The sequence below is a fragment of the Conger conger genome, chromosome 15, assembly GCF_963514075.1.
Source record: "Conger conger chromosome 15, fConCon1.1, whole genome shotgun sequence".
NCBI classification, from domain to species: domain Eukaryota; kingdom Metazoa; phylum Chordata; class Actinopteri; order Anguilliformes; family Congridae; genus Conger; species Conger conger.
In genome coordinates this window covers 26,158,330-26,172,261 of record NC_083774.1, presented here as the reverse complement: position 1 = coordinate 26,172,261, position 13,932 = coordinate 26,158,330, and the positions used below count along the sequence as shown (strand labels likewise).

Genomic DNA, 13,932 nt, shown 5'->3' with positions numbered 1-13,932 from the left:
GTGAATTAAGATTAAACTCAACCACAGCAGCCATTTAGCCATTAGACAGGAGTAGACCACAGGGCTGTATGGCTGCCTAGCATTAGCCATTTAGCCATTAGACAGGACTGGACCACAGGGCTGTATCGCTGCCTAGCATTAGCCATTTAGCCATTAGACAGAAGTCGACCATTGGGCTGTATGGCCGCAGGTGATCTATGCTGGAAACTGACACTAGTATCGCTCTGTGCTGAATGCACACTGTTTCTGTTTCTAGGCATTGGTAATTAAAGCAGATGGGAAAATGCATCACAATGCTGAGATCAGTCTGCCCTACACCACAGGTAAGAGGCATGTGCACCCGATTAGACAGTATTGATATCAACCGTCACATAATTTCTACTGTTTACATTTTTCTCAGCGCTCTTTTCCTGTATTGGCCAGTAATTTTATTTTGCACCAAATTAAGCATTTATATTTCCAACAAACGTACAAATATGGTGAGCAGTGTTACCGTATGTGACACATAATTAGTTTTAATAGCTAATTCAAGCAACGTAGTCCAATGTAATTGTGTAGGCCTACGTGTGAATGATGATGATGACACTTTTTTTGGGTCGCAGCGAATGTACACGCTTTCCGGGCGTCCTCCTTCCACATCATCCTGCAGACCGACTTTGGGCTAGAGCTGCAGATCCAGCTCGTTCCCATCATGCAACTGTACATAACCCTGGACCGGACATATCTGAGGAAAACATGCGGTACGCCTTTCCACTCCATATCTGCATTTGCTCATCAAGCACATTTTTAGACGTTTGTAAGTAATCAATATTTGGTAGAGAATTCCTTTTTCATATGATCAGTAGGTTTTTGGAAGAATGTTTCATTAAATATTCTCAGGAATCAGTCAATTTTACTGGCATCATGTTTACTGGCATGTAAAGTATTTCAGATATGTATTTGAACCTGGTGTGCTGCTCTTCCAAGCTAAAATTATGTTTCCACTTACCCAGAATAGTGTCTGTTCATTCAGATAGTTTTGCTTAAATGTGAGTTTTCTAAATATGCAACTTACCCTGGTAAAACAGACATTCCGGCTCGCAATAAGCATGTGGATAGAGCTCAACAGGCTGTGCCACAAAGACACCCAGGAGCACATAATATTAAAGCACATAACAGCTTCTAAATTCATGGTTGAGATAATAATTTGTGTAATTTGTGGTATAATAAACTGAAACCCCCTTAGGCTTATTGTAAATACAGACCATCCACTCTGTAGATATTTGTGAGTAACTACCGGATTGCTGTTGAATTTTTCAAATGTACATTTTTGAGTCCAGAAAGCAATGGACCCACAAGGCCAGTTTTGGGTGAGCAGCAGCAAATATTTGGAAAAGCTTAGTTTCAGAGTACGCGCACATCAGCGGCTTTCTGGGGTTTCTTTCTGAGCTCAGTGTCTCTGGTTCATCTTGAGTCCCAGTGTTGTTTTCACCCTGGTGAAATCATGGCTGTACGATGTGCACAGGCCTGTGTGGAAACTTCAACATGGTCCTGCATGATGACCTGAAGACCCTTCAGGGGCTGGTGGAGGGCACCGCTGCATCCTTCGCCAACTCCTGGAAGGCCCAGGCCAGCTGCCCGAACAGGATGGAGCGACTGGATGACCCCTGTTCACTCAGTGTGGAGAACGGTGAGCCCCCCTCCACAACCTCCCCCCCCATCGCCACCACCAAATTCTTCTTCATGGAGAAGACTGAACACTGGGTGAACTGCCTCCCATATTGGTCCCATATTGTGTATTCTCAAGTGTTTTATTTCAGATCCTGATATCCATAAGAAGTACCATAAGCGATTTCTGTCCAGTTTTAAATGTCCATCCTCCAGCACCTCTCCTGAACATTACCAAACATTACCATGTTTTCTTTAAGGCTCACTGACATCAACAAACCGTTGTTCTGATTGGCTGACTAGCTCCAACTAACTTAATGTTGTCTGTGCCGAGAGCTTGGATTTGTTCTGGCTACAAGGTGGGCCGTGCAGAAGCAAAGCACCGCCCACGTTGTGATGTCATTACTTCACTGAATTCCATTTTCTTCATATGGATTGTGTGGATTTATTTAGGGACTGTGCATTTTGGTACTTTTACAGAGAGAGAGAGAGAGAGAGAGAGAGAGAGAGAGAGAGAGAGAGCTGTGTGGATTATGCTCATAGCATTGTTGCACACCAAGGTGAAACTGTTGTCTTGCTTCCTTCAGAAAATTATGCTGAGTACTGGTGCTCAATGCTGCAGAGTCGAAAGAGTGAGTTTTCCAAGTGCCACACTGTGGTGAACCCTGAAGTGTACTACAGGGTAAGATAAGGTCTCCTAAAATTCAATTGATTGTCTGATTGTTGGCATGAAAACCTGCTTCTGAGTATGACTTTCCCACGTTTCCTTCAGAGGTGCAAGTACTCCAGCTGTAACTGTGAGAAGAGTGAAGACTGCCTGTGTGCTGTGTTCTCCTCCTACGTGAGAGCCTGCCAGGCCAAAGGCATAGAACTGCAGGGCTGGAGGACCAATGTCTGTGGTGAGCATATCTATGGTGACTGAAATAGCTGTGCTGGCTGCAAATATCTGGAGTGAACACATCTACAGAGTGAGTGAAAATATCTATGGGGAGTGAGTGAGCACACTATAATGGCTCTGTCTGAAATGGAAGTCTGCTAGATCTTTAGAAGTGAGCTACCAAGTTGGCTGGCTAGTTCATCTAAAGCTCACCAAGACCTACAGTCAGAACATGACATATAGTATTCCAGTGTATTAAATAATTGAAATGTATTTTTTAAATGTCGCTGCAGTGAATTATTGAGTTGACTGTATACTTGCAAAATAAGTCCACGGCTACCACCGCAACAGCCACTTCACAATTCTCAACAACCATTATATTACCTGAAGCAAGAAGCGTGAGGTAATAGCAAAGACCTGCATTGCTGGATGCTGCATTCAAGTTGAAATAAGGCACATGAGTTTTGTTTGGGATATACAGACAAAAGGGCAAGTGTGAAAAATTGCAAAAATGCAACTTCAAATGCTGCCTTCTGTTTGAGTGATCACATGAGTGACCACATCTACGATGAGTGAACATATCTATGGTGAATGAGCACATCCATAGCAATTGAGCACATCTCTGCCAACTGAACATAACTATGGCAAGTCAATAACCACACAGTGAGAGACTGCATCTATGCTGAGGGAACACATCTATGCTTGTGACAAGCAAGCCTCAGATGGGATCATATAGGCGCTCAAATGATAAACATGCCAAGCCATTTCCCCATTTCACTGGGTCGGGGTGCCTCATTTAGCCTTTGATTTCTGTGACGTTCAGGCAGGTACACCGAGACCTGCCCCGCCTCCCAGATGTTCTCCTACCAGCTGCAGCAGTGCCAGAAAACGTGCCAGTCCCTCGGGTCCGAACGGCCCAGCTGCTCCACTGACTTCCTACCTGTGGACGGCTGCTCCTGCCCCGAAGGCCTTTACCAGGACGACAGGGGCGTGTGCGTGCCCATGGCCAAGTGCCCCTGCTACCACAACGGCGACCACATCAAGCCTGGGAAGTCCATCACCATAAAGAATGAGCACTGGTGGGTACAGATAGGCTAAAATGTATCTTTTTACAGAATACAAAACATCTTTCAACAACATAAAAATTGGCAGCTTTACAGGTGGCACGGAGTCATAAATTATACAAAAACACGAGTCTAAATGCATGTATTTGAAACACTTCCCATCCCAGATTGATGCAGTGTGATTAGTACAAATGACCAAGTCAGCCAAAACAGTGTTTCTCAACTCAACAATGTTTTTGTTGTAACACACTTAACACACTTAAGTAAATAATAATAATGGGCATTTTTGGTGGTTTGGTTCAGTCATTAAATCAGCTGTGTGAGTTCCTGAGGACCTGAGGTCCTGAAACACTGATCTAGAATATGTGATTGGCATACATCTAGGAATTAACATTCACTGAAGTCCCTGTTGTTGTTTTCAGTGTGTGTACCAACGGGAGGCTTCATTGCCGATCTTGGAAATTACAATCTGAGAGTAAGTACTGCGTTTGAGGTTCTGTGGATGAAGGTGTCACTATGTCCTGGCTCAGTGGGACTAAGAGACGTGCAATTCCTGTGTCGCAGCGTGCCCGTCTCCAAAGGAATTCTTCAGCTGCTCCTCAGCACAGCCGAATGCACAAGGGATAGAGTGCGCCCGCACCTGCAGCAACCAGAACGGCGACTGTGTGAGTGCCTTATCCATTATCCACTGTCCAACATCTAATATCCCTTATCTGGCATCCATTATCATTGTACCATATCCCATACTCCATGTCAAATATCCCAGATGCTGTAAACAATATTATTGTATGTTGCATATCTAATATCCCTTAATCCATATTTTAGTAGTCTCTTATTCATACTATATCCTTTGTCCTATAAACCAAAATCTCATCCGCAGTTTTTCTTTGGTAGACAGAGGAACATCACCGGGTAGACTGAATCGCATAGGCAAACTCTTCTTACCAAGTTTTCCTGTGGTAGATGATGATCATAGGTTTAATACACATAAAATAAACACTAAAATTACTAAAACTGAGAGTGAGAGAGACATCTGGAGGCATGCAGCTCCGTTGCGCACTTCTGAAACATATGTAAAAAAGGTTTTACCAGGGTATGTATAATATATGACAGTTACCCATGCCTGGACGATCTTTGAAAGCTATAATTTGGGCTCAGTCCATAAGGCAGCTGACTCTAATGTGACATGCAAGCTCTCCCCCTGTGCTAGTGGGGGTTCCCTGCCATGGCACTTTCCTGAGCTTTAGTCTCCTTTACGATCTCTGCTGTCGAAAGGCCTGCCTTGCTTTCTCAACCCTCCTACGATTTTATGACTGCTTTTATATTTGGGGTCAAATTGAGCCAAACAGTTTAAATATAAGGGGCGACATGGCTCAGGCAGTAAGAGCAGTCGTCTGGCAGTTAGAGGGTTGCCGGTTCGATCCCCCGCCCGGGCTGTGTCGAAGTGTCCCTGAGCAAGACGCCTAACCCCAAAATGCTCCTGACGAGCTGGTTCGTGCCTTGCATGGCAGCCAATCGCCATGTGTGTGTGTGTGTGTGAATGGGTGAATGAGAAGCATCAATTGTAAAGCGCTTTGGATATATAAATGCCAACCATTTACCATTTAAATAAACACATAATTATTATTATAGAAATATTTGGACTTGGTTGTCACCTTCTTATTGTTTCCCAAATGACTAGCCTTTTATCCATGAATAGGAAAAATCTGCAAGGAACATCTCATTTTAGAGCCTAAGGTACAGGAAGGGAAAGTTTGGCACCTGTATGGGAACGTTGCCACCTGAAACATCCGCAATGAAATCCGAGTTAAAAGTAAAAATGTTTGTTTATTTTCTTACATTTTATACAGTTACAGAGGGTCAAAAGAACCCCACACAACACATGTGTATGCAAAGTTGGTACAGAATTAGCACAGCAGTATGTTCATTGCATGTTTACCATTTAATCCCACCAAAGTAGAAAATGAGAAAAACCATACAGCATCAATATTTGGTCATGGTTAACTTATTTTTAAGAGATGTCGAACACTAAATGGGATCAAATAGGGTTATATGTACTCTAACAGCTCTTCCCCCGTGTAGTTCTCCTCCGAATGCGAGTCTGGGTGCCAGTGTCCGAGTGGGCTTCTGGATGATGGTAGAGAGAACTGTGTGAAAGAGCATGACTGCCCGTGCCTCCACGACGGGCACTTCTACGCCCCTGGAAGGCAGATCGCAGACCAGTGCAACACATGGTAGGTGCCTGGAGATGACCGGGACCCAGTAAAGCAGTCTTGGTTTGAGTTACATATATAATTCTCTTCACCTACCTTCTGCGCACAGCTCATTGACTGAGAAATTGGACACATTAGAGGTCAGCTTCCGGTTGACGTTAGTAGATAATCTGGAAGTGAGCATATTAGAGGTAATCTTCCTGTTGATGTTAGCACATAATCTGGAAGTGAGCACATCAGAGGTTGGCTTCCTGTTGATGTTAGCACATCATCTGGAAGTGAGCACATTAGAGGTTGGCTTCCTGTTGATGTTAGTACATAATATTGAAGTGAGCACATTCGAGGTTGGCTTCTTGTTGATCTTAGTACATAGCCTGGAAGTGAGTTTATTAGAGGTTGGCTTCCTGTTGATGTTAGGACATAATGTTGAAGTGAGCACATTAGAGGTTGGCTTCCTGTTGATGTTAGTACATAGTCTGGAAGTGAGTTTATTAGAGGTTGGCTTCCTGCTGCTGTTGATATATAATCTAGAAATAGGCTTATTGCTGGCATTTGTAAGTACGTTTCTTGCTTTTTCCAGTACATGTATACGGGGAATGTGGAACTGCACTGAAAATAAATGCCCTGGCACATGCACCATCTATGGCAGTGGCCATCACTTGACCTTTGATGAGCGGCGCTTTGGTTTCCGTGGACAATGTGGTTATGTGGCTGTGCAGGTAATGCTAACATTCCTGTCTCTTGTTTGCATGTTTACCAGATACACATTTCAAACTTGGACCCTCAATATAAAACTATTCACTGTCTATGTTCTCCAATTCGCCATTTCAGTGAACCAAATTTTCACATTGCAAATTCTATCAGTAGTGAAGAAAATTTCTCTGAAGCCATCTTTAAAGGTGCTATTTTCATCTGTATTTTAAAGGACAAATGTGGAAATAACACCGGGATGGCAAATTTTCGTGTGATCACTGAGAACATTCCATGCGGATCCACTGGCACAACTTGTTCAAAGTCAGTCAGGATTTACCTGGGGGTAAGGGCTCTGTTTGCTATAATATGATTACAATTAGAAGCAGTATGTTGCAGAAATTTTTGAGCATTCATTGTTTTTGAGCAAGTATTGCATTGAGACTTCTTTATTTTGGCCTTTCAAGAGATAGCAATGTACTTCTACGTAAATTTTAAACGACAGTTTAAAGCATATTTAATCATGAAGAAACAGGTCTATGTAGGTGGTTTTAATGTTGTGGCTGATTGGTGTAGAGCTGTCTTGGTCCCTGAAGCTCCCACCAAATGTGCCCACCACTTCCAAGTCACAGACGTTTCCTCTTGCAGCCATGTTAGCCATAATTACAGGAAAATAGTGTAGCATTTTAATAAATGACCATATGCACACACATGTGATAGCCACTGTTTTGCATAAACTTGTCCTTTATTTACCCAGGTGTTTCCATTTTCTGTTCAGTACATGTTCTTTTGATGCAAAGTAGGCCTGCTGATCTAATACAATATACACAGCCTGTTAGCGTTGCTTCGGAGTTCTTCTGTTCAATGCATTTTTCCCTCCACCAGAGAACTGAGCTGAAGCTGTCAGGGGGGGAGGTTGAGGTGGTGGAGCACAGTGACTTGCCATTTATAGACTACAAAGTGAGGATCGTCGGCTTGTTTATCGTTGTGGATTCCAGAATCGGGATCTCTGTGGTATGGGATCGCAAAACAACTGTTCGCATTGTCCTGCAGCCAAGCCATATGGTGAGTACCAGAGGGTGCAAATTAGCTGCATTTCCCCAGTCAAGCCAACCAGGTCAAGCATTTGCACTTAAAACCTTGTGCTGAGGATTCATACCCATTGTCTATTTGTGCCTGTCTACTATCAGTGTTAACCTACATTTACATCTTGTCTAGGCAATGGCTCCTTTGTGCTAACGTCACCAAAGTTAGCAAAGTTGGCTAAACTACGTGAACACTGATATCCTTTGACTATGCTAATTTACCATGACTGGCCTATTACAGACCAAGGGGATTAGAAGTTATGGGCTTGAGACACTGAGAAGGTGACTTGTTGGAGGGTTGTTATTGGGGTTCTTTGGTGTATGGCCTGTCGGATAATGGAGTCTGTGCATGCTTCTATAGGGAAATGTGTGTGGTCTGTGCGGAGACTTTGATGGCGATGGCAGAGATGACTTCACCACCCAGGGGCAGCTGGTAGTTAGCAGCCCCTTGGAGTTTGCCAACAGCTGGAAAGTCTCCAGCTCCTGCCCGGACGCCGATGTTGACCAGGACCCATGCAGCTTAAACCCCCATCGACACAGCTGGGCCATGCTGCAGTGCAGCATCATCAAAGGCAACACCTTTATGAACTGCCATGAGAAGGTATGTGGACCATAGCATGACCAGTGTGGACACTTTAGGGAACACCATGAGAAGGTATGTGGATTATAGCATGACCCGGGGGAACACATTGAGGGATGCCATGAGAAGATATGTGGACTATAGCAGGGTAGGATAAAAAAAAAGTTCAGGGAACACCATGAAAACATGCATTCAATGAACACTTAATTGGGTATTTATTAGACTTATCTTCTCTTCTGACCTCTCTCATTAATGAGGCATTTTTGCCTGCAGAACTGCTTCTCACTGTTTTGGGTTTTTTTCACCATTCTCTGCAAACTCTAGAGGCAGATTTGCAAGAAAATCCCAGCAGATCAGCAGTTTGCAAGTTCACAAGCTGGTGTACAGGTCTACCTAATAAAGTGGTCACTGAGTGTATGTAGACTGTATCACAACCAAGGCAATAACTATAGGGCAGGTCACAAGAAGGCATGTAGACCTTAGCATGATACATATCCTTATGCATAAGGTGACAGGGTAAGACATCTATCTAACAAAACTTTCATGTAACTTTTATAATATTTTATTTAAATACTTATTACCTTTAGCTTTTGAATGCAATAACGAAATTTCTGTATTCACATTCACTAGATACGGCTATTAGGATATCAATGTGAAGTAGCTCATATTCCTTTCCTGTGTTGACAGGTTGACCCCATCCCGTACTATGAGAACTGTGTTAGCGACTCGTGCGCGTGTGACAGCGGGGGAGACTGTGAGTGCTTCTGCACGGCTGTAGCGGCTTACGCACAGGCCTGTAACGAGGCTGGAGTCTGCGTCGCCTGGAGGACTCCGTACCTGTGCCGTAAGTAGGCGGGCCTTAAGATTGCTTTAAATTTACCATTAATAATTTTGCCCTTTCCGTACACTCCAGTTTGGCTGGCAGTACTGTGTATTGCATTCTTGAATTTGGAAATCGATTCTGATTCAATAAAAAGCAGTTATCAGTTGTGAAAAATGGAACGCATCTACATTTGAATATTATCAGTTTCCGATGATAGAAAATCTTGTCAAAATAATTGCATTAGAATTGAGGAACATGCATACACACATTATAATGTTGCCACTCCAGTGTTCAAATCACTTGTAGGACTGGTATCTTTCCATGATGTCATTCAGATGTGTACGTGTGCATGTGTGTAACATGTGCAAAGATGAAGCCAGCATAATCCATTGTTTATGTGTGAATTAGATTTCTCTGGTTTGCAGCGGTGTATTGTGACTACTTCAATGCTCCAGAGGAGTGCAACTGGCACTACAGTCCATGCCACACCCCCTGCTACAAAACCTGCTTCAACCTACAGGGCATATGCAGCAATCCCCTACCCAATATGGAAGGTAAGAAAACACTGTGAGCACTCAGAACTGTGAACATGTCTCCAGGTGCGACATTGGCTCAGGCAGTAAGAGCAGTCGTCAGGCAGTCGGAGGGTTGCCGGTTTGTGTGTTGTCGTGTCCCTGAGCAGGACACCTAACCCCCAAATGCTCCTGAGGAGCTGGTTGGTGTTTTGCATGGCAGCCAATCGCTGTTGGTGTGAGTGTATATATGATTGGGTGAATGTGAAGCACTGGATAAAGGATAAAGTCGCTATGTATATGCCAACCGTTTACCGTCCAGGTGTCATGCATTCAAATGTAAAGTATATTCGTAATGACAGCTACCAGGCAAGGTGATTTTTGCTCAGCTGGGCTTCGCAGCAGGCCATTGCTTCCTTGCGATGCAGCTAAGTGAGAGACAGGAGTTTGGATCCCACATAAGTCCACTTCAAAAATAGCTCAGTGCCAAGAGTAGAGTATGGCTCAGTGCCAAATCACTCCTGTCAAAATAGTGTGACAATGGAAAAAATGTGACAATTTGGTTCATTTTTGTGCTGGTTCCAAAAATGTATGCTTGATCAACCATGACAAGGTCAGATATTTTTTTCATGCTCTGTACTGACATAAAACTTCGACAGAAATCTTTTTCCAGCTTGCTTGCTGGCTAGCTAGTGCTATGACCTTACTGTGTAGCTTTGCTATGGACCACAAGATGTAGCTGTCTACACATTTAATTCTCACATTACTGTGCATAAATGTACTGTACTGTAAGCTACTTCAAATTTCAAAACTTAAAATTGCTTGCTGCTTACCAGCCATATCTATAGACACTGTACTGATCTTGTATTTCACAGGAAATGCAAATGGTGCAGTGGAAATGGAACTTGCAGCTATAGTCTGAATTAACCAACTACAGTTGTGGTCAAAAGTTTACATACACTTGTAAAGAACATCTATTTCATGGCATTCTTGAGTCTGCAATACTTTCTACAACTATTTTTCTGTGATGGAATGATTGGATCACATATTTCTTTGTCACAAAAAGCATTCATGAATTTTGGTTCTTTTATGAAATTCTTATGAAAATGTGACCAAATCTGCTGGGCCAAAAATATACATACAGCAATACTAATATTTGATTCAATGTCCTTGTTCTTTGTCCTTGTTGGCCATGTTCACCTAAATTAGGTGCTCTTGGTAGCTATCTACAAGCTTCTGACAGGCATCTAGCTGAATCTTTGACCACTCCTCTTGACAGAATTTGTGCAGTTCAACTAAATTAGTTGGCTTTCTGACACTGACTTTTTTCTTCAGCACAGTCCACATGTTCTCAATGGGTTTTATGTCAACACATTGGGAAGGCCATTCTAAAACCATAATTCTATCATGATTAAGCCATTCCCTTACCACTTCTGATGTGTGTTTGGGGTCACTGTCCTGTTGGAACACCCAACGTCCAAGAGCTGATGATTTTAGGTTTTTAGGTTTTCCTGAATAATTTGGAGGTAATTCTGCTAATTCATTATTCCATTTACTTTCTGTAAAGCACCAGTTCCACTGGCAGTAAAACAGACCCAGAGCATAATACTACCACCACCATGCTTGCCGGTAGGTATGGTGTTCTTGGGGTTAAAGGCCTCACCTTGTCTCCTCCAAACATATTTCTGGTCTTTGTGGCCAAATAGCTCATTTTTTGTTTCCTCTGACCACATAACATTCCTCTTCAAGGCCTCTTCATTGTCCATGTAATCAGCAGCAAACTTCAGTCCAGTCTTAAGGTGGTGCAAGGGCATCCTTTTTGCACAGCAGCCTCTTAGCCCATGCCGATGTATAACATGCTTGACTGTGGACACTGACACCTGTGTTCCATCAGCTTCTAATTCATCGCAGACCTGCTTTTTGGAGGTTCTTGGTCGACTCTTGACCATCCTGACCAATTTTCTCTCAGCAGCAGGTGATAGCTTGCATTTTCTACTTGATCGTGGCAGTGACACAATTATGCCATGCACTTTATACATACAAACAATTGTTTGCACAGTAGATCTTGGGACCTATAGCTGCTTTGAAATGGCTCCATTTCTTGTTCAAGTCAATGATCCGCTTTTTCACATCTGTGCTGATCCTTAGACTTTCCCAGCGTAGCGTGTGTAGCTGAGTCTAATGAGTGTATCAAATGAGCCCTATTTATGTGGGCTCAGCAAAGTCACCAGCTGTAGTCAATCATAAACACTCACAAGAAGTTAAGAGGCCATGCCACAAAGAATATTTGATGAACACAACTTTCTACATCACCAAAATCGATCAATCAAGTTGCTGTATGTAGATTTTTGACCTAGCAGATTCTGTAATACTACAAGAAGACCTATAATAAAATAATAAAAGAAGCAAATTGCATGACTGTTTTTTGTGATAAAGACGTATGTGTTCCAATCATAACAGAAAAATAAGAGTTGTAGGAATTATTGGAAACTCAAGACATAACATACATGTTCTTTACAAGTGTATGTAAACTTTTGACCACAACTGTAGGTAGTTCTCTGCCTGCGACAAGGCTCAGGCAGTAAGCGCAGTCGTCTGGCAGTCGGAGGGTTGCCGGTTTGATCCCCCGCCCGGGTTGTGTCGAAGTGTCCCTGAGCAAGACACCTAACCCCTAAATGCTCCTGACGAGCTGGTCGGTGCCTTGCGTGGCAGCCAATCGCCATCGGTGTGTGACTGTGTGTGTATGAATGGGTGAATGAGAAGCATCAATTGTACAGCGCTTTGGATAAAGGTGCTATATAAATGCCAACCATTTACCGTATGTGTATGTATACAGTATGTGGCGACCAGTCAAAGGGTATAATATGTACATCTTCAGTCATTTAATACTCTGTCGAGAATTCATATTTGTAATATAACTACCCAGCTAGCTAATGAATATACATGCAGCATCAGATTTTTCAGACCTGGAGACAATATTTTCTGTCCTTCATCCTGGCCATTTAACTAATAAAACAAATTCTCGTAATACTGTCAAATAGGAACTGTCCAAATAGATGGTCAAGCTGGTTTAAGCTGTGTTTCTGATAACTGGTCAACCGGCTGTTCACCGGCGGACCAGCTTAGATAGTCAGATTGTCCACCAGTTTGACCACCAGCTTACTGTATAAGTTTAACCAGGTTTGATTAGCTTTGTCCAGCAAGAGATGCAGCTTAAACCATCTTAAACCAGCATAGAATCCCAGCAGTGCAGCCTGCTGTTTGTTTTCTTACTTCTTTTGGAGAAAAACTGTACACTTCAGTTTGTGACATGATTTGTGGATCTGCTGGAGCCTTTTCAAATTTCCAGAACTTAATAAATTACAGTAGTTAAAGAACATTTGACCTAGCTCAAGATAACAAAACCCATAACTGAACATTGGGCCACATGCAAGAACCATTCATACAAACAGATTTGATCTTAAACCATCTTCACCAATTTTCTCGTATTTAGAATTGTTTCTTAGGTACTGTAGGACCAAAATTCATGAGTGGTCCCACAGAGTGACTGGAACCAGGGATTGTATTGCAAAGGTTGGACAGTCCAGGTATAAAACTGGCAAACCAGAGTAGCACAGAAACAGGCAGAACTTGAGCAGGCGTTAAGCAGTGACTGAGCAGGTGATGGTCAGAAGCTGGGCAGACAGGACAATGCAGAGCAGTCGTGAGGAGTCAAAGGCAGGCGAGGGTCAAAACCGGGAGAGCAATCCAAGAGGTTGGGCAGGAACAGAGATGGGGCTGGGAGGAGAAGGGGAGAACAGGGTCAGGCAGGAAACAGGAACGGGCAGGTAACAGGAACAGACAGGAAACAGGAGCGGGCAGGTAACAGGTCCAGGCAGGAAACAGGAGCAGGCGGGTAACAGGAACAGGCAGGAAATAGGAACAGGCAGGTGGCAGGAACAGGGGAAACAGACGCAAGAAAGAAGGACACAAGCACAAAGGCAAGGCACAAGACAATCTGGCCCTGCACAGAAGAAAACATACACAACTAACGAGGAGAACATAATGATCAGGGGCCTCATTTATAAACGTTGCGTATGCACAAAAGAATGTGTACGCCACTTTCTAAGTAAACTTTGGCATTTATAAAAAACAAACTTGACGGGAAAATGTGCGGTCCTCCAGGGAAACTCTGACCCATGCATACGCACATTAACTGGAGAAATGAGAAACTGCAACTCTGATGGCAATGGGATGAAACGCGAGAAATGGAGTGAAATTGATACCACTGTGTAAAATAAATCGAAATATTACCTCACGTATCATATATGAAGAGTTAATTTGCAAAAACGGATAAAAGCCTCTCTTACAACGAATAAACAAACAGCTGTTTGATTGATGCTCCCTGGAGTGCCCAAAAAATATGATTTAGGATGATAAATATAAACGGAGATGTTGTTGT

General features: G+C 43.0%; 1 protein-coding gene across 1 annotated transcript in view; it reads left to right on the top strand.

The window, feature by feature from the left end:
• muc2.1 (mucin 2.1) overlaps window positions 1-13,932 on the top strand; it is a 46,037-nt gene that overhangs the window by 9,967 nt on the left and 22,138 nt on the right. The window contains exons 11-25 of the mRNA XM_061221248.1: window positions 257-323; window positions 603-740; window positions 1,505-1,669; window positions 2,235-2,329; window positions 2,420-2,546; window positions 3,348-3,603; window positions 4,011-4,063; window positions 4,153-4,253; window positions 5,671-5,822; window positions 6,382-6,520; window positions 6,727-6,837; window positions 7,377-7,556; window positions 7,938-8,177; window positions 8,844-9,000; window positions 9,405-9,533. Coding sequence (XP_061077232.1) covers window positions 257-323; window positions 603-740; window positions 1,505-1,669; window positions 2,235-2,329; window positions 2,420-2,546; window positions 3,348-3,603; window positions 4,011-4,063; window positions 4,153-4,253; window positions 5,671-5,822; window positions 6,382-6,520; window positions 6,727-6,837; window positions 7,377-7,556; window positions 7,938-8,177; window positions 8,844-9,000; window positions 9,405-9,533 — 2,110 coding nt within the window. The remainder of the gene's footprint in view (window positions 1-256; window positions 324-602; window positions 741-1,504; window positions 1,670-2,234; window positions 2,330-2,419; window positions 2,547-3,347; window positions 3,604-4,010; window positions 4,064-4,152; window positions 4,254-5,670; window positions 5,823-6,381; window positions 6,521-6,726; window positions 6,838-7,376; window positions 7,557-7,937; window positions 8,178-8,843; window positions 9,001-9,404; window positions 9,534-13,932) is intronic.